This window comes from Astyanax mexicanus, chromosome 11, assembly GCF_023375975.1.
Source record: "Astyanax mexicanus isolate ESR-SI-001 chromosome 11, AstMex3_surface, whole genome shotgun sequence".
Classification (NCBI taxonomy): domain Eukaryota; kingdom Metazoa; phylum Chordata; class Actinopteri; order Characiformes; family Acestrorhamphidae; genus Astyanax; species Astyanax mexicanus.
Genome location: NC_064418.1, coordinates 33,568,815 through 33,590,586, shown reverse-complemented (window position 1 = coordinate 33,590,586; position 21,772 = coordinate 33,568,815). Strand labels below are relative to the sequence as shown.

The 21,772-nt window shown below is 37.8% G+C and overlaps 1 protein-coding gene across 2 annotated transcripts in view; it reads right to left on the bottom strand.

Annotated features, from left to right (window-relative positions):
- Positions 1 to 16,316, bottom strand: part of cers6 (ceramide synthase 6) — a 52,543-nt gene extending 36,227 nt beyond the window's left edge. Inside the window, exons 1-3 of one of the 2 annotated variants that reach the window (XM_049484860.1) lie at positions 15,966 to 16,316; positions 8,194 to 8,299; positions 3,387 to 3,517 (exon numbers count right to left, since the gene is read on the bottom strand). In XM_049484860.1, coding sequence (XP_049340817.1) covers positions 3,387 to 3,517; positions 8,194 to 8,299; positions 15,966 to 16,135 — 407 coding nt within the window. In that variant the 5' untranslated portion in view covers positions 16,136 to 16,316. The remainder of the gene's footprint in view (positions 1 to 3,386; positions 3,518 to 8,193; positions 8,300 to 15,965) is intronic. The other variant, XM_022680018.2, reaches the window with a different exon arrangement.
- Positions 16,317 to 21,772: the final 5,456 nt, after the last annotated feature.

Genomic DNA, 21,772 nt, shown 5'->3' with positions numbered 1-21,772 from the left:
AAAGACCTGTGTGAACTACATGATGTGGTCATTTTAAAGACTGCAGGGACAGTTCTGATTGGCTTGTTTCTCCTTGAGAGACAGTTTTCTTTATTGGGCTATTCTTTTTGGATTACTCAAAAGCAGCCCTGTTTTCTCATGTTTGAATATTTAGTTTTTTGCATCTTCAAAGACTTTCTCTTAATTATCTTTTTAAAAGGAATCACAGTATCTTCACTGTTAGAGCTGAGCGGATTATAAGTCTTCTGCCTTTAGGGGGTTTTAAATGTAACTGAATCACAGAGGCAGAACAGAGGCATGCCCATGCAGACTCTCAGTATACAGAGGCGAGAGAGAGAGAGAGAGAGAGACAGAGAGAGGGAAAGAGAGGGAAAGAGAGAGAGAGAGAGGGAAAGAGAGAGAGAGAGGACTGCTGTGACAGGCTGGGAAATGAATGACTGTGTGCAGAGTCTCTCTAAACAACCGTCTCTGGCCTCAATGTGTCTACCACTTTGCTTTTTGGTAGCTGTTATGAAAAGAGGAAATGCAATTTGGCAACATAGCAAAGCTCCACCACTCAACGGTAGCTTTCAAACAAGGAAATACACAGACATATCACAGGTCATGGGACATGGGTCTAGTATTGTGTCATCACTTTTGCTATGTCCTACGGCAGCAAAAAATACTTGTCTCAATGTGATTGATCTAAATTTTATCTAAAGTATCATTCATTTTTCTTCAGTCCTGGATATATGGAGATATTTGGAGTTTATTATTAGTATCATGACATTCTGAATCATTCAATTATCAACATATAGATAATTCATGTCACCTTGCCTTGCCTCACTCAAAAGATAACACCACATAACTTATGCTTGTTTTGATTTGTATGTAAAGTGCCTTTGATAATGTGGAAAAGCGCTATATAAATAAAATGTTTTATTACTATTATTATTAACTTATACAAATATGGGTGTTCCCTATGGTTTCAGTTTACATACTGCTATAACTAGGCAATAATACACAAGAGGGAGTGTTACATGCCTACGATCGCAGCCCAGCAGTGCCAATATTACATGATATAGCACGAACCTTAAGTGTATTATTGAGCTTATACCACAGTTCCATTATCACTGTTTATACGATCTGTGTGGTTATAAAAACTATAAAATAGTTCCATTGCTGCTTTGTTTGTAGCTGCGCTTATTGTAGCTGCGCTGTTTGTAGCTGCGCTGTTTGTAGCTGTGCTGTTTGTAGCTGCGCTGTTTGTAGCTGCGCTGTTTGTAGCTGCTCTGTTTGGCTTGTAAGTGCTGCATCGTTGCTAGGTTACCTGTATGTGGTGGAGTAATACATGGAGAGCTTCGGTTACAGTGCATTACAGGCTGAGAACGGCACTCACAGAACGCCTCTCACCCAGCGTCCGAACTAACTCTGGTATAATAAGACTTTTGGCACATCACTGTATGTGTCTCTGTCATGCCCTCGTGAAGTATAATTGGGAAAGTATTCCAGGCACAGCTTCATGAAGTTTTGTGCGAGACCTTTAGCATCCTTTGTGCTCGCGCCTGTTTTTAAAGTTCACGCTAGAAGCTGGTGTGGCAGAGCGACTGCTGACATTTGGACAGCACCTGTTGTCCAGTCGCTATTCGTGTTGTGAAAATGTAATGGGCACTACACTTGAGCCTGTCTCCCTGTGTATTTTACTCAATGCTGTGGCAGAGAGGGAGCTGAGAGAGCAGGAGGTGATGGAGAAGGAGAGATGACGCACTGGATAAACACACTGGATAGGCACGAGTGCTTGAGGTACCTGAGAGAAGAGAGTGGGAGAGTGGTGGTGAGAGAGGAGATGAGGAGCACTGAGAGAAAGAGAGAAGCAGCAGTAATGGATGGTTAAGGTGGAAGGAGAGAGTGAGGTAGAGTGAGGATAAATGCTGTCTCTCATTCAGTTTCACACTCGCACACAAACACGATTATGTTACAAGACATACACATCTCCACTGCTGTGATTCTGCTTCATGTATATAAAGAAGGCAAAGCTTTTTGGAACTGCAGGAATCCCTACTCTATTTTGCTAGCACTCCCAGAGAGAGTCGGATAAGTAACTCACATATTTTGACACTCCAGGCAAAACTGAAAGTTTAAACTGATCGTAATACATCTGCTGCACGCATATTTCCTTGTCTGCTCACCTCCTGCAGTTTTGCCGCAGTAGCCTCTGTGTTTTTTCCTAGGGAAGTCTAAGAATCTCCCATTCTTGTGTTCTTATATGTAGGAAGTGTTCTGTGATTGACTTCAGTAGGTCTGTATTTTTCATTTAATTTTAACACAGTACATAATGGTAAAATACAGAGAAAATCAAATAGTGTTGTTTCTTTGTTGTATAGAGTAGTTGTACAATCTATCTGGTTGTACAATCAGAGTTGTAAAACAGGGCAATTTGCAAAACTCAGCCCTCAAAACAGCTTGCGCTGATGGGCTGGGTATATACACAAGGCTATAAGCTAACGCTAGCCTAAGACTTTTCTTCATTTTCCCCTTCAGGGGAAGTGTTTTGTGAGCTGCAGGAAACTGCATAAATCAGCACTTCATTCTGAGACCAATTAACAAGGTTGTATTTAGGCATTGGGTAAAAAAAATCTTTGGGGGGAAAAAAAAAATTATAATATATATATATATATATATATATATATATATATATATATATATATATATATATATATATATATATATATATATATTAAAACATATTTTTTGAACTATAAGGCACAGTGTATTAGAAGGTGCACTATTAATGAATTTTTATTTTCTGGTCTATTTACATACATAAGGCGCACTGGATTATAATAGAAGGTGCACTATGCAACACTAGTAAGGAACAGGGGTGTCACCATGTTTTTCTTTATAACTCAACAGGTCTCACCGCTGGTTGGTGTTGGTAGCTAACAAAGTTAAGTAAAGCTAAGCTAAGTAAACAAAACTGTAATTTAAAATATATATATATGTATATTTATATTAACATTTTATTTTAAAGTCAAACGAGTGCTAGATGTTAATCTATACAGATTTCTCTCCTGAGTGTAGATTTCCAGATTTCCACTTAGGTGCAGCAGCATTAGCCTTAGCCCTACACAAATTTGTAAGGTGTGGCAATTATTACTGGAGTTTTGGCTTTACTGGGAGAAGTTTTGGTTTCTGAACGTTTCCTCACAGACTGATGTGTTTACACTGTTAGAACACGTGACTCGTGAAACACATCTCAGATCACCTCCTTAAGTGGTTTGAGTGATCAGATTTGTACTTGTTGTAGTTACTCTATATTCAACAATATAAAATATTAAATAAATATATCCTTTGGTATTTTTGTCAGCCCAAGTTCATATCAGAGTAAATGGGGTGACGTGGCTTACATGCTCTCGCAGAACCGGGTCAGTGTGCTGGGTTTCTCCTGGTTGCGTCTCTGTCGAAACCAGCGCTGGATCGTCCTCACGTCCCAATCCAGCTGCTTAGACAGGCCCTCTAACCTCTTCTCATCAGGATGCTGAGAAATAGATCACACAACAGAAAATGAATGCCACTGATGTAGAGCTATTCCGAACAGTGGTGTATATTAACCACAATCAGCCAGGACCTATAGTTCTGATTTAAAAAACTCTAAACTAAACATACTGTGAAAATTACTGACAGGACAAAGCTTTGTGAGCTATACATGAGCTGCACTTAAAAAATAAACTACTATAAATTGAATGATAATATAAAAAACTACTAGTTTGTACTGTCACCAGGGGCAGATTAACGCACAGCCTACTTTAGGCTGTAGCCTTGGGGCCCATACAATGATTAGGAGCCACTGATTGGCCACTTTTTTTAAATTAATTAACTTTAACCCGACCACCCCTCCCTGTCCAGCCTCGCCTAGCTTCACGCTTCAGTCTGAGAGCTTATTAATGATGGAAATGATGAGTTTGTCTGTGTGAGTGTGCTCATGGTCACTGGTGCTGTTACACTGTTTTTCCAGCAAGCTACCTATGGACCTACGTCACTGAGCTGAAGACTCTCAGATGCTCACTGTCTCTGTCCCTCGCAGACACTCCACACACACTCGCACACTAGGGCTGCAAGATATATCGTTTAAGCATAGTCATCGAGATGTACGCATTCGCAATAGTCACATCGCAGGACGTGCAATGTCACTTAAGGCAATGAAATCAAACATGTAATGTTGCAATGTTTAATTTTTTGACACAAGAAGTAGATACACATCGTTGTCTCTGTGTCTGTGTAAGTGACAAGCTGCTGCTGCCTGAGAAGTGCGAGGGGGAGGGGAGCGCGAGGGGGGCAGGAGTAAACAAAAGGTAACCACATGGTAACCACTTGTAAACGCACGTGTCGAAAGCTGTGCACCTCAGTCCAGCACGGTTTTGCATATATTTTCCCAGTTACAGCTGAATTCACGCTTTTAATTCCAGAAAAATGCTCTTTACCTTTTAAAAAGCAATTTAAATGCCTCATTAAAGCCTGTTTAGCTGTTTTCCTCGGGTTTTGAGTGCTCAGCGATAACTCAGCTCTCGATTGGTTCGGATGCGAGACAGCGCATGGGTGGGGGCGGAGCTGTTGACGTCACGGGCCCTGCATACTGTTTCCAACATCGTGCAGCCCTATCACGAGCGCCAAAAAAAATAAATCATGATAAATCATGATGAATTATCGTGATGAATTATGATTAATCACCGAATATTCTTCTGACTGTTCCATTTTTTTAAAAGTGATTGACATCATTAACATAAATAGCATTTTGTGTGTGTGTGTGTGTGTGTAAGAGTGTTTGGGATGGGGGTTCTTTAAAATAATATTCCACTATATTCTTATAAGAATTTTACATTACAGAGTCATGGTAAAACACGCTAAAACATGCTAGCAAGATATCTGAGTAAAAACAGACAGCTGGTATGAGAAATGATTTCCATTCACTGAGCAGATATCACTATTACATATTCATACGACAGTATTAGCCCAGATTCCCATTAGCAACAAGCTCAATTCCAACCTAATCATGTAGCAAATTAGCTAGTGCCTCATCTGTTAGTGTGAGTAGCCCTCAGGCCGCTCTTCATGTACTCTTCCTCAATGAGCTGTCTGATCACTCCGAGGGCCGACTCAGTGTGCGCTTATGAATGTGAACATTTATTAAGGAAACTTATTCCTTTGCTGTGCTAAAAATAGCGCCAGTGCGTCAGCAGGAGCCGGCTCTGATAGAGCTGAGCGTACCGAGGAGCCTCGCTACCTTTCTTCATTCAGCTGATACAATCAGGTCATTCTCAATGATAATGTCCATTACTGACAAGGTCAAGAGCAAGGCTTAGGAAGGACAATGAGGAAAGACACTGAAGAGAAGCATCTCTTTCTTTATACAGTGACTGACTTACAATTTACAGTGTGTGATATGAACACATTTTCCCAATCTTTCCAAATCAATTCTTCCAATCTCGTATTTAGTAATTTAAAAAGTCTTATTCCATCATTTTTTCCATTCATTTTAAAATGTCTAGTCGTGGTCTCCAGTATAAATGAATGCCATGTGAGCTGTTTTTTGTAAAAAATAAATAAATAAAGTGCTCCAGTGGTCCGTTATACTGTTGCTTTTGGTGGAGGAGTGGAAAGGGGGGAGAACGACAGGTTTCCGGCTCTTGCTCATGAACATTCATCATAACAACATAAACATATCGCCTCTGATGGGCAAACAGCACTGCGACCCCAGCAAGACAAACTAAACTTAAAAACGTTTTAAAATAAAGACATTTTTACACTAATAACTTTGTCTTAGTCTTTGCAATGTCATATGTTACTTTACACCATGTGTAGGGCCTTGCAAATACCAGTTTAGCTGCTGGCCTAATCTTAGAGTCTCTGTAAAACAAAAACGAAATCCACTGGAGATCCTATATAAACCAACGTAAATACACAGAGGTGGGTAGTCCAGGTCCAGAAAGTAAAAAAAAATCACCCCATGGTTTATTTTTATTTTTAACTACTGTAAATAGAACTGTTAAAAAAAACACCAACCTCAATTGTACTTTGCTGGTGGAGTTCCATAGACAAATTCTAATCATTTGTTTCTTAGCTTTGTATTACTGGGCGAAGTTTATAACACTGATGTGTTATTTGCACAAATAACACAGGAATATTAGTTGATGCATTAGTTGATCAGTTTGTTTACTTGAAGTATTTTCCCCCTCGGTTTGGTTTGTTTTCACACAGGCACAAATCTAAATGCACCAAAATGCACCCCAACAAACCATGCAAGCATGATGTCTCTTTTGATTGATCACAGGAGCAAGAACGTAAATACAGCAAGAAGGTTCTGTGTCCCAGCACAGTACATTTCTGCAGTTTAAAGATGAACCAGAAATTGCTGCAGTGCTTTCTGAACACAGTGTTTTCAATGGGATTAGTTGCACAGTGCAACAGCGAGCAGTGAACGCTGCACACACCACGTTCAGTGTGTGTTTGTTCATAGCTATGGAAATTATCTTTTGAGGAATCAGGTTATTGCTGTGTCTGAAAAGCAATTTAGTTTAAATTAAAACAGTATATATGACAGTTGAGTCGGCTCGAGACATTCTTACCACAAGCGAACTGGTTCAGAGTTAATTTGGAACCAGTGTTGGTCTCTGTGAGAATGTTTTGGTCCGCACCTGATTACAATTACTGATTTCACACTTGCACCACGAGTACAAACAAACCAGAGTCCGTTTTTACTGGGCCAAAATAGTACTGGTGTGAAAATGCCCTAAGAAAAGGTATGGAAATTTCATCACATGTATTATTAGTCACTGAGAGATTACAATGAGATTCAAATTTAGTTGTCAAAATTGAAAAAACCTGTGTGACAAATTGTAATTGCAAAAAAACACATGAAGGGTTAGACACAGCTGTGTCCTGGATATCTGACATCACAAAATGTAAAGCGTCACCTGCAATTGTGGAGCAAAACAAAACCACAGAAAATATTTAAGCTTGTATGCTCAGGCTTAGCCTTTGCGCAAATAATATAAATTAACTTGGAGACCCCATGAACCTTTAATTTATTTTCCCATTTGTTTCTCTAGTAACTAATTATACAAATACTAATAGTACTAAATAACTATAATAATCAAAAATAAATGTTTTTTTTTTGGGCATTAAAGTCCACTTTTTGAGAGTGTGATCATTTTTGCCTTAATACAGTTAAAAAAACTTTTATTGAACAATAAAAGACTGATATTCAGTTTATATATGTATCGGAACTGTCCAACAGATAAACGTGCATCTCCAAACCAAATCAACAACTTTGTGCGGATACAGAATCATGCCTGTTATTAATGCAGTGCTTTTTATACCCAGTCCTGTGAGATAGTTCCAAATTGTTCTTACTGCAGCCGACTTACCACTTACTTTTCTAGCCTTTTTTCTGCCCCATTTTTTGAGATGCTGTCACCATCAAGTTCTAATAAGGTAATGTTTTTCAAAGTCATAATCAATATGCAGCTCTGGAAAAAAGAGACCACTTAAAATATAATAACGTGTTTCTTTGATTTTACCAAATTGAAAACCTCTGGAATATAAATCATAAGGAAGATGGATGATCACAAGCCATCAAACCAAGCTGAACTGCTTGGATTTTTGCACCAGGAGTGGCATAAAGTTATCCAAAAGCAGTGTGTAAGACTGGTGGAGCAGAACATGCCAAGATGCTTGAAAACTGTGATTAAACACCAGGGTTATTCCACCAAATATTGATTTCTGAACTCTTAAACCTCTATGAACATGAACTTGAAAGCTCTACGTTGTGTTTGTTATTTCAGCCATTTTTTAATTTTCTGCAAATAAATGTTCAAAATGACAATGTTTTTATTTGGAATTTGGGAGAAATGTTGTCTGTAGTTTATAGAATAAAACAACAATGTTCATTTTACTCAAACATATACCTATAAATAGCAAAATCAGAGAAACTGATTCAGAAACTGAAGTGGTCTATACATTTTTTCCAGAGCTGTATGTTTCATTTTCCATAGAAAATTAAAAAAAAATAATTCTGTTTAAAAGGAATGTTTTATTTACATTTTACACAGCATCCCAAAGTTTTTTGGTATTGGGGCTGTAGATCAATTATTAAACTGTTCCTTCCTCATGCAGTCCTGGTGTGCTGTTGAGTGATGAAAAAGCAAGGTTTCATACCTTGGTGATAGCAGTGAAGACCTTCTCCAGGATGGCATTGTGTTGAGCCTTCTGAGGCCCATTCGCTTGTATTTTCAGTGCCAGAGCACAAGGTCTTGCAATGAACCTGTAAAAATACAGAGGAGCAGAGAGGTTTATAAAAAATAAACATCACTGCCACTTATAGCAGCACTCCTCCAATCACCTGTCAGATAGAGATCTGCGTGACACTTCTTTTTATTATACAAGCAAGAGGGTAGACCACGATATTAACCTCACTATTATAACAAAGCAGCTCCAAAGACATGATCATATCTACAGAAATGTAATTAGTTGTGTAGATAAGAGAACAACAACTCGAGGATGCTGAATGAGAGATGAAAGATGTCTGTAATACCCAAAGCAGAACTGAAAAGAAACATCATTAACTGTCATCAATAAGTGAGATGAAATTATTTTATAAGCACTATGTAAAGAAAATAAATAAATAATAAAATAATTAAAATAAGGAATTATCAGCTGAATAACCCAAAACAATACATTCACTCAGAATGTATATCCTGCAGCATATTTATTAGATCTCAATGTGCACACTGTCAGTAGTATTACATAAACTTCATAAACATAATCATTTTCTGAGTTATACTTACATTATTTAAAAAAAATATATTTTAAAAGCACACAATGCTAAAACTACTGTGAAACATTAATACATACAGCTCTGGAAAAAAAATCACAAGCCACCAAACCAAGCTGAACTGCACACTCTTCAGAGTTAAATCTACACTTTCAAAAAAGTTAAATAATAAATTAGAAGAAGATCATTCCATTGATATGACTACTTATTATTAAATAATTATTCTATAAGGTTAGCTTGTGTTTCTGGTTCCTAATACAGGATAAAACCTGCTTAGATCCTACCAGTGCATCTTTCTATTGCATAGGAACCTGCATTGCACTTCTCAGTGCATTGCCAATACTTTATCACAAATTACAGTACAGACACAGTAACTTGTTCTTTTAGCTTACAACACATTTGCTAGGCAAACAACAATTAAAACAATTACACATAAAGCAATTAAAATATAATGGAATACCCAATGGAAGAAAGCCGTGGTGGGCAAGACTACACTCTGGTGGTAAATTAGGATTAAGGGGGTACGACCTTTATTTAAAAAATAAGTTTAACTGAGCGGAGTTTAATTAAATCTCTGTGGAGTTGAGCAGTATTTATTGGGTTTATTTGAGTTTTTTTTTTATTATTATTATTTCTATTTTTTCCCATTTTCTCCCCAATATACACGGCCAATTACCCAATTCACTCATTAGGACTCCCCCTATCACTAGTAATGCCCCAACACAGCGGCTCGGTTCTGATACATCAGCTCACAGACGCCCTGTGCTGCAGACATCACCCTTTAGGAAATATTCAACTCTGTCAAATAACTTTAACACTGAACACCACTTAAATCTAAATTTGATAAAATTACACATTTGAGAATGAAAATAAACTCAGCTTTTTTAACACTGAAATTTTAACTCTCCAGTTTTTTCTGTGTATCCACTGTAAGAAGCATGTTAGACTGTCAGTGTGCCACAAATGACGTTTCAAGACTTTTGTCTGTAAAAACCTTAGTGCAGACAAAACACATTTTGATGACAGCTGAGTATTACAGGATCTACTCTGCAGCACTGTTACCATACACAGCCATTCAAGAGTGCAGACCACTGACGTCCCAAAATGTTTAAGATAGAATAAACCACAACTATCATGATCAAAACCACACAAGAAAAAGCTTAACAGTCAATTACAGTTAATTTTAGCTTATGGTCGAAGTGAAGAAGAGGGGGAAAAAAAAAAACTAACAAGTGGGTAAACAACTTCAGAATAACACTACAGCTGACATTCCTGCACTTGTATATGAAGAACGCTTTAACAAGTGAGAAAAAAAAAAGAATCAGCTGCATTTAGATTTAGATTAGTTCTTTGACTTGTACTTGTTTATTATAGATCCACTATCGTTACTTCAAAACCACTAGGAACATGACTGATCAGATAAAATGTGGGTGTTGGGTTGTTCTCAGCATGCTATAAACACCAGCATGGTAGAATCTGTTGTACTGACATGAGTGTATCATAAACAAAGATGTTGCTCAAGTTTTATTAAACATCAATTAAAACTGGTGTTGCAACTGGGGTTATAATTCATAAATCAACCATAACTAATTTATATGTAGAATTAAATCTGTTTTATTTTAATTTTTTTAAATATGCATTTAAAAACAAAATCAATGCAAAGCCTGGAGGAACAGAGAAAGCTGAGAAGATCAAAACAATCTGATAGGAAATTTAATTAAAGATACAGATATTTACCTTTTTATAGAACGTTTTATGAAAACAAAATAATAAATAAACAACAAATAAAATAATGAGCAAAAATGGTTGTGAAATAACTAGGGGTGGGTAATATGACCCTAAAATAATATCACAATACTTCATGGTATTTTCAGGACAACGATACTCTTGCGATATGACAACAGTGAATTAAAAAAAAAATTTCAAGAATACACTACTACAACAAAATGAATTTTATTTTAATATAACGTACAATATGATATGGCACACCACTAACTGAGACATTATATATCTATACATCCAGGATTAAAGTAAAATAAATGATACTGGACAGATAAAATCTGTCTCTAGTAGATATGTAATGGTAAATGAGAACGGTGTAAATTTTTCTTTTGCTAAAAACAGTAAAAAGTTGTACCCTGATATGATAATTGGAGGTGGGTAATATGGCATAATATTTGAGGGTATCATTTCTGTCAAGCTAAATTCAAAAATAAAAAATGGGTATAAAACTTAATACAAAACATCAACAATCATTATTTTCTCAATTCAGTACATTAAAGAAGAAATGGGTTTTCATCAAATTTTAAGTTATCTAGTTTTTTCCATTTCAGCATTTCGCAAATTGAATTTCAAGAAAACTTAAAACTTAAATCATCTCTGGATTTTCAGATTTGTCCTCTTGTAACACAATCTGATGGTACAATCCAACTTTCAAAATGCAAAAATGGAAAAAAAAAAATATATATATATATATATATAAATATATATTTATTTTTTTTACTGAAATTTCCGATTGTGAGGGGCAGAGAGGAAAAAAATTAAATTGGAAAATGTTTTAAAACTTATTTCTTGTATTACTTGTACACTGCACTAAATTAAAAAATAAACAAATAAATAAAATTATCAGTTATTAAATCCAATTTTCTATTTTTGCATTTAGCCTCTATTGTCAGAAAATGTAATTAATAAATGTTACACTGACCTAACAAGATTCAACAATGGACAAATCTGAAAATCAAAAGAAGATCCAACTTTTAATTCTGTTTGCAAAAGGCTGAAATGAAAAAACTAGATACCTAAAAATTAGGATAAAAACCCATTTCTTCTTTAATATACGAAATTCTAAAAAAAAATTATTGAGTTTTATACCGCATTTTCTCTTTTCAAATTTAGCTTGATACGGTCAGAAAATTAAACTGCTAAACATTATACTGGCCGCGTATAATACGATATGGCACACCACTGTGTTTGTGTGTGTTCCCCCTTGCATTGGGGTTCAGAAAACAGTCTTGGTCAAACTATGCAGGACATTGCAGAACTTTGGAGCAGATGGTCTAACACAATGCATGCTTAATGCATTCTTTTGCATTAAAACAACATAGTCCTGCTGACAGGTGACATCAAGGTACTCTTATTTATTTATGAATAATTTACATTTATAAAAAAATGGTTTCAAAGTCACCTTATTAAACCTTTCCAGTCTATCATCTCGATTTTCAATTCTCATCTCACACTTCATTACTTCACAAGGCACATTGTGAAGAGCCAATAGGGCTGGGGTTGGGGTACTGGGTAGGCTACAGGCTTTGGGAGTCTTTTATTGGTCATATTATTGGAGCCTCTAACATAGCATGCTGAAAGAAATTTCAGTGTAAAGTGTAAAAATATCAAAATGCTAAAACACATACTTTGCGTTATAATTATTATTTTTTTATTCTGACAACTATTTACAAATATCCATGATATTGCATGATATAAGTGCAGTGATGCTAAATGCCCTATAGTTTCTGAGAGTAAGTGCTCATTACTCTCCCACATGGCTCCATCAGCTAAGCTTATAATAGCATTCATTTGCATATATTAGGCCAGTCAGGTGCTGAAATATGAGGGCACTGAGAGTAGTGAAAGCTCAAAACAAAGGAGAAAACTCATCTAGATCTCTTTCTAGAAGCCTGCAGGCTTGCTAAGTTGAAATTTTTCGATTCCACCAAATGATTTAGTGTAGTATTAAACATTCTTAAATAATAATGTTCTTATAGTATTTTGATAGTATCTTTTTATATGGTACATTTTTATTTTCCTGGGGCTCCGAGTGGTCCAGCAGGCTAAGCGCTGCCACTATGATCAGGAGATTGGCAATTCGAATCCTGTTCATGTAGCTTGCCATCAGCTACCGGAGCCCTGAGAGTGCAGAATTGGCCTTGCTCCCTCTGGGTGGGTAGATGGCGCTCTTAACCCACATCACTCCAAAGGGTGATGTCCACAGCACGAGGCGTCTGTGAGCTGTCGCTGCGCTTTCCTCCGAGCGCACTGTGATGCTAATCATTAATGCTGCATCAGCCGCAGTTTGAAAAGAAGCGGTGGCTGACCTCACATTTATTGGAGGAGGCATGCGCTAGTCTTCACCCTTCTTGTGTTGGGGTAAACACTAGTGATAGGGGTAGTCCTAATGAGTGGGTTGGGTAATTGGCCATGTAAATTGGAGAGAAAATGAGAAAAATTGGAAAGAAAATTTATTAAAGAACTGGTTTAATATGTACAGTCATATTAGAAGTGAGAATACAATATTGCAAAATATAATATTGCAATACTTTTTAATACTGATATTTTAGATTTATATTATCTTGTCCAGCCCTTAAAATAATACATTTTGGTCAGACCCTCCACCTTACTGTACAGGTGGTCCTCAAGCTCCCCTGAAGCAGAGAACCTCTGACCTAGATTCTAAACTAGTCTAACAATCTCCTATTTTACTCCTATTATTGTGATAGCATAACTTAATGAATAAAATGACTGCTTCATCAAGCACACAGAAGTTGCATGACATATCCCATTAATTCATGATCATTTCATTTTGTTTAACTGTCATTTATTTGTTTCTTTAAATATGTTGAGCATTTTTGTTTCTATTGTGCAGAACCTGACTATATATTGTCCTCTTTTCTATTTACTGGCACTTCTCTTCTGAGTTGTATTTTTAAAAGAATGTTAGTAAAATACTTTATCTGATATGCATATAAATTAGTATATATTTGGGTCTGCAAAAAGCCTAGCCTTCCTTTTTCGTTTTAAGAAAAAAAAAGAAAAGACAGTGAGAGTGAAGACTGCTAGCTTACTAACGAGCTAAAGAGAGGGTCTCAGGTCAGTCAGCGGCCACAGAGGAAGGTTAGATAACAGCTACTGTGGTTAAATGAGTGACATGCTGGGAGTAAGATGATGGGAAGGTGATTATTGGGGGGGCCGGGGGGCTCTGACTGGGATTGTACATGTGCTTTTAGCCTCATAATTACAGCTCACCTTATTCTCACAATAGTCTCATCTAGAAACCAGAGAGGGCCCATGTTTAACCCCTCTTAGTCCCATCACTGACCCTGATGGGGCCCATAATCATTTTTATGCCACTAACATTATACTGTTCATTGTTATATATGTGAACAAACATAAAACTAGGGCTGTCAACATTAACATGCTTAATCTAGAAAATTTATTAATAAGTTAAAATTTAAAGGGCATTCCATTCACTAACATCACTAACATTCATAGAGCTCTGAAAAAAATAAGAGACCACTTCAAAATGACCAATTTTACTGATTTTACATATAGGTATATATTTGAGTAAATGAACATTGTGGCTTTATTCTATAAACCACTGACATTTCTCATAAGTTACATTTAGAGACTTCAGAAAACAAGTTCATATTCATTTAGAAACAACAATGGTAATGTTTAAAGAGTTCAGAAATCAGTATTTGCTGGAATTACCCTGATTTTTAATCACAGCTTTCATTCATCTTGGCATGCTCCCTACAAAGTCTTTCACACTGCTTTTGTGTGCCCGTATTCCACTGCTGGCACAACTACTCAAGGTTCAGCTTTGTTTGATGGCTTACATGATTACATTTAGAGTTTTTTTTCAATTGGGTTCAGGTCTGGAGATTGACCGTCAACTTATTTGAATGTCAGTCAGCAACGAAGCAAAGAAGTGCCAGGCTGAAGTCTGCAAAAGATCATAAGAATTGGACTATGAAGGACTGGAATAAGGTCATCCTCTCTGATTCCAATTTTCAGCTTTGCTTAACACCTGGCCATCAAATGTTTAGGTGGAGACCTGCAGAGGTGTACAAGCCTAAGTGCACCCACTGTAAAATTTGCTGGAGGATCGGTGATGATCTGGGGATGCTTCAGCGAGGCTGGAATTGTTTAGTTTGATCTTTGAGAATGATGCATGAATCAAGCCGCATACAAGGTTATCCTTTATTTTGCTCTGGCAATATTCACCAACTATGGGGACTGTTTTTTCCCCAGTAGGACAATGCACAATTCCACACGTGTCGAGTGTCATAGCCAGCCCAATCACTAGACCTAAGCGCCATTGAAAACCTATGGAAAGTAATCAAGAGGAAGATAGATGGTCACAAGCCATCAAACCAAGCTGACCTGCTAACATTTTTGAGCCAGGAGTGGCATAAGGTCAACCAAAAGCAGTGTGAAAGACTGGTGGAGAGCATGGCGAGACACATGAAAGATGTGTTATTAACAATCTGGATTATTCTACCAATTATTGATTCTGAACTTCTTATTCTCCTTAGATAAAACTTTAGTACTGTTGTTGTTTCTAAATGAGTATGAACTTGTTTTCTTGGCATTGTTTGAGGTCTGAAAGCTCTGCATCTTTTTATTTTTAGTTTATTTGACCATTTCTCATTTTCTGCAAATAAATTATCTAAATGACAATATTTCTATTTCTAGGAATTTGGGAGAAATGTCTTCAGTGGTTTATAGAACAAAACAACAAATGTTCATTTTACTCAAACATATACCTATAGATCAGAGAAATCAGAGAAACTGATTATTTTTTAAGTGGTCTTTGCAGTACTTTTTTCCAGAGCTGTATATGGGGCCAATATAGAACCCATAGGCAAAACTTTCCAGGTGTCAGTCAGTTGGTATACTCATACAGGCCCCACATGGGCATGTTCTCTGGTACTGCTGCAGTCTGCTAGCCAGCGAGGAAACTGCAGCTGTGAACCAGAGTCTACCAGAGTCTACCGGACCCCTCATGCCCCCTCTGGCAGGTTTAGGCTAGCCTGCTAGCTCCACGTTGTTATTATTTATTATACAGCTGATTCAGACAGAGGGACACGAGCACAAAGTTTTATACATTAAACCCGACAGCTCCCACACAGCAGCACAGAGCGACCTGGATAAGCCTGATTCGCTGTTGCATAGAGGGGAAAGTGGGCCAGATCGCTGTGCTGTCATTGTCTGGATGCGTGGCTATGTGGCACAGTGTGTGTGTGTGTGTGTGTCTCCAAATACACACAGTGAGACCTGTCCTGTCCCACCGCTAGTCCAGGCTACAGCACTGCGCTCTGAATGAAACTCTGCACAGAAGAAAGCCCCAGCCTGGCTAACCCGCACAGACCCGACCTACCTCTCGAACACGATCCGGACCATGAAGACGCAGAAGGCTAAAGGACATGCCATGTACAGATCCTCCGCTTGCGGGAAGGTTGACTCATCCGTGTTTTTTAAGTCAGCCCAGGTTACATTGTGAGGAAGCCAGAATCTCTCGTTCCAGAACCACGCCAGTATCCCCGCCATCGCCGCAGAACTCCCGGAACCTGGATCTCTTCACGCCGCTCCTCGGGTCTTGGATCAGCTGCACTGAATGGCCGAGGCTCGGTACAATCGCCTTTCACGATTGATCTTTGCAGCTCCTGGAGGAGGAGGAGGATGATGGTGATGATGATGGCATCAGTTTTTTTTTCCGCCCCGCCCCCTTCGTAGTTTTCGCTCTCTCGAATCCTCCAACGTGGAGTGACGCAATTCGAGCCGGCGCTGCTGATTGGTGGATTCACCTGTCGCTCTATCATCCCCTCAAAACACACACGGATGGAAATGTGGAAATGTGCTACAGTTTCCATATCTGTATTTAGCCTGTCACTGCCGGATGAATGCGGTTATATTGTTATTTTTTTGTGTGCAAATATTTTATTTTAAATTAATTTTCTTTAAACGTATATGTAACTTTATTTTATTGCATTGCTGTCTAATATGCCTACGTGTTGTCTTACGCGTATTTAGTTTTGTTTTTTTGAGTCTCGATAAAAATAAACGGTATAATGATTATTATTTATTGAAGTGTAGCCTGAAAAAGCTAAAAAAAAAAAAAAGAAAAACTGTTCATTTTGACTTTTATGACTGAAAAAAGAAGTTAAAAGTAACGTTTAATAAACCTATTTATTGTTATATGTATTTAAAGGGACCGAATAGACAACCAGATAATGTGTGGTTTTTTTTTTTTTACATAAAAATAAAGGGGCTCTGACTGGTGCAGCGGGCTAAGCGCTGCCACTATGATCAGGAGATCGCCAGTGCGTTGTTCTGTCGAGTTGTGCTACCTATCGAAATGTGCTTCTCAACACCAGTGCGCATGCGCGGAGCCTCATTTTATTTTTAATTTTTAATTTGATTTCAAATGGTAATTCTGTTCTTCTTGGGTGCATTAAACAACTAGATCTCCCTGACATAATTTGCCTGAGTGTTACAAATGTAATAAAAGTAATAGTAAATAAGCATTGAAAAAGTAATTAAAAAAATATGCGTTATAATCACTTCTAATAATTCTAAACTGTATCCTGATATATTAATTTAGCGTTTCCAAATATCCTACCAAAAGCATTTTTAAATATTTTTTAAAAAATTGTCATTTGCCATTTTTACGTTTAAATATACACTAGGATAGCATAACTCGACAGAACACCAGGTCGAATTCTGTTCATGTAGCTTGCCATCGGCTACCAGAGTCCCAAAACAGCACAATTGGCCTTGCTCTCTCTGGAGGGAGGGAAGACGCTCTCTCCCCACAAAACTCCAAAAGGGTGAGTGGATGAGCACAAGGCGTCTTGAAGATGTGTCGGAAGAGGCATGTGCTGGTCTTCACCTTCCTGGTGTTGAGGCATCACTAGTAAATAGGGGGAGTCCTAATGTGTGGGTTGGGTAATTGGCCGCGTGAATATGGGAGAAAATGGGGAAAAAAACATGAAAATAGGCTGTGAAGGAAAAATAATGAAGTATACGTAAAACAAATTACCTACATAACATTACATTGTGTTTATAATTGTATAATTGTAATTTATAACATCCTGCCACGAATAACAACACATTCAATTTTATTTTTGAGCCACGAGTATTTTCGGCTTGGTAAATGGCGCCACCTACAGGACATGCTTGGCATTAACCTATTTGCCAAAAAAGCTGTCCAATCAGGAATACCACATAGGCATACGCGTTTTATAGCAGTTTTCTAAATTCTAGTAAACATCTAAGATATTTTAAAATTAAACAAAACATTGTATATTTAGAATCCATCTAGCAATCTAAACTCCTCACAGGCTGGATGACAGAAAAAAAAGAGGACTGAGACAAGGACTGAGACTAAACAAGACATCCTCCAAAGTATGCTAAATATCTCCATCTGCTGGGCGAATAAAGGTTTTTCATGTAGTTCATGCAGCGTTCAGGTCATTTCAGAATAAAAGGATGTCCTTCACCAAGGCCGTTCACATTATTTTTCCTCAAATAAATCTGGAATACTGGATTCAACCTTATGGACTGTTTTAAGGCAGGGAAAATTAGCAGGATTTGCTGTAAACAACAACAGTGCAGGCCGAACCAAATATTAATAAATATTAATAACCTATTCTATAAACTAAAAAAAAAAAAAATAAGAAACCACTTCAGTTTCTGTTTCAGTTTCTCTGATTTTGCAATTTATAGGTATATGTTTGAGTAAAATGATCGATTGTTGTTTTATTCTATAAACTACGGACAACATTTCGCCCAAATTCCAAATACAAATATTGTCATTTAGAGCATTTATTTACAGAAAATGAGAAATGGAGAAATGCAGAAAATAACCTAATATTCATAAAGAGAATTCAAAAATCAATATTTGGTGGAATAACCCTGTTTTTTTATCACAGTTTTCAGGCATCTTGGCATGTTCTCCTCCACCAGTCTTACACACTGCTTTTGGATAACTTTATGCCACTCCTGGTGCAAAAAATTCAGCTTGGTTTGATGGCTGTGATCATCCATGTTCCTCTTAATTATATTCCAGAGGTTTTCAATTAGCTAAAATCAAAGAAACTTGTAATTTTTAAGGGGTTATTATTATTATTGTTATTATTATTCATTATTATTAGTTCAGGCCCTGAACACCTGAGCCCAGCTTGTTTTTATGTCCTCCTGCTGTAAAACCCAGTTCCTATCAGCACATCAGTTAATTGGCTCCTTAGTGAGATTATGTGCATTATAATTAGGGGTAACCCTAAAACCTGTTGAGCAGGACCGGGACTGTGAAAACCTGGTGTAATTGATTCTCAGGAAAAGGCTGACACTGAAATAAACTTACATTTTCAAATAAGCCAGTAAAACTTTTAGAAAATATATCACAAGTTATGCCATTTCCAGTCAATGGAAACTGCCTTTGCTGTAGCGTTGTGGATAACAGCACCATCCTTCCACATGGCAGGGTAAGATTCTCTAGCTAGAAAAAAAAACACAAAACACTAATAAGAGTCCTTAGCAAGACATCAAACTACATATTTCTACCTGAGTAACACGATTCAACTGTAAGCTGCTCTGTATAAAAGCACCAAACAAATGATGTAAAAGTAATAAACCATATGTCAAATAAAATGTACCATACCTCAAAACGTAGCTGTATATGTGTATGTAAATATACACAGCTGGCCACAAACATCAGTAGAAATGATCTGGTTGAGATGGTAAAGTTGGGTGACCAAAACCCAATGTCAGGTCAATATCTACTGCCAATGTCAGTGTGACACAGAACTGTGACATTGATATTTTGTTGGTTTTAACTGATGTTAAGTAACCAGAATGTTCTTCTAAATGTTACATGTCAATGTTAGAACCTATTTTGTATAACTGGGCAGTTTGCATTGCTTTCCATGTTGCTTTGCATTAGTAACAAAATAATAATTCTTAGGTTGTAACAAATGTCATGCATCATAAGAGGTTACTGTCCATACAATGTAAAATTTTAACAGTGTTAGAGATTTATACGCTGATGGTTTTAGGTCATAGTGCTAAGAAAATATTTAGACCTTTTTTTTTTTTAGGTTTTTTAAATTAACTTGTTTTTTTTTTTTTTTTTCAATGAAAAGTAAGTTGGAAAGAGTAAACTGTTATAAAACTCCCTGTAAATCTGAAATCTGTGTTAGTGAATAAAAGGTGGATTGGTTTAAATCCAGTTATAAGACCATGTGAGACCTTTGGGAATATAGCCATATGGCCAATAACCCAAACAAACACTGTTATATTCAGACAACAATATGCAGACAACAATGTTGTAACAATGCTTGGAATTTTGTAAAGATGACAAAAAATAGTTTTATGTATGAGGCTGTGAAAACAGTAACATAAATGTAAAACATAAACATTTAACCTTGACAACATGGTAGAAACATGAGAAGAATGTAAACAATGTTTCTGTGTTTGAACACTGATATACAGTGGTGTAAAAAGTATTGGCCCCCTACGGATTTCTTTTGGTTTTTTTGGAAAAAACTATCCAAACCAATCTAGCCCTATGTTAAAAAGTGTTTGCCCCATAAACCTAATCAACCTTGGTGGAGCCTCCCTTGGCGGCAACAACTGCAATCAAGCTTAACCAATAACTGGCAATGAGTCTTTCTCATCTCTGTGGAGGAATTTTGATCCACTCTTCTTTACAGATTTGTTTTAATACAGACACATTAGAGGGTTTTCCAGTTTGAACATCCTGTTAAAATCATCCACAGCATCTAATTTAGACTTTGACTAAATTGCTTTTTATTTATTCATTTTGATATTAAAGTTTGTTTGATAACAACTTCTCTCAACCCCGCCCAGGTTGACAACTACAGACCGGTCTCACTACTACCCTTTCTCTCTAAAACACTAGAAAGAGCAGTTTTAAATCAGGTCTCTGGCTTCCTCTCCCAGAATGACCTTCTGGACCAGAACCAATCTGGGTTCAAAAAAGGACATTCTACCGAGACGGCTCTGTTGTCTGTGACTGAAGCGTTGAAAACTGCCAGAGCTGCAGGTCAGTCCTCAGTGCTCATTCTGCTGGACCTCTGGGCCGCATTTGACACAGTCAACCATGACTTCCTCCTAACTATACTCTCAAACATGGGGATCGCAGATAATGTGCTGTCATGGTTCAGATCATACCTCACTGGGCGCTCGTTCAAGGTGTCGTGGCAAGGACAGCTGTCCTCAGCCCGCTCCTTATCCACTGGTGTTCCCCAAGGTTCGGTACTGGGACCCCTTCTCTTCTCCATATACACCACCTCTCTTGGTCAGGTTATCCGCTCACACAGATTTTCCTACCATTGCTTTGCTGATGACACCCAGCTATACCTGTCGTTCTCACCTGAAGATCACTCAATCTCTGCACGGATTTCGCAGTGTCTCTCTGACATATCCTCATGGATGAGGGAGCATCACCTTCAATTAAATCTCTCAAAGACTGAACTTCTGGTTATACCAGCAAAACCATCTTTTCAACACAAATTCTCTATAAGTATCGACTCTCTCTCTCTCTCTCACCGACAAAGGTTGCTAGGAACCTGGGTGTTCTGGTTGATGACCAACTCTCCTTCACGCACCATGTGGCCTCAGTTGCTCGGTCCTGCCGCTTTGCGCTCTATAACATCCGAAAAATTAGACCTTTCCTGACGCATCAGGCCACCCAACTCCTGGTGCAAGCGGTCGTCATCTCACGCCTCGACTACTGCAATGCCCTGCTAACTGGCCTCCCGGCCTGTGTAGTAAAACCACTCCAGATGATCCAGAACGCAGCAGCACGTCTGGTCTTCAACCAGCCAAAACGGGCACATGTCACCCCGCTGCTCATTGAGCTCCATTGACTACCAGTTGATGCTCGCATCAAATTCAAAACTCTTATAATCGCCTACAAGGTGATGTCAGAACAGGCTCCTTCCTACCTGCACTCGCTCCTGAAGGCTTATGCTACCTCCCGGCCGCTGCGCTCCTCCAATGAACGTCGCCTCGCTTTACCAAACAAACATTCACACAAAGCAATCCAGACTGTTCTCATACAGAGTTCCCCAATGGTGGAACAAACTACCTTCCACTACCAGATCAGGAGAATCTCTCGCTATCTTTAAGAAACTCCTGAAGACAGAGCTCTTCAAAGAGCAC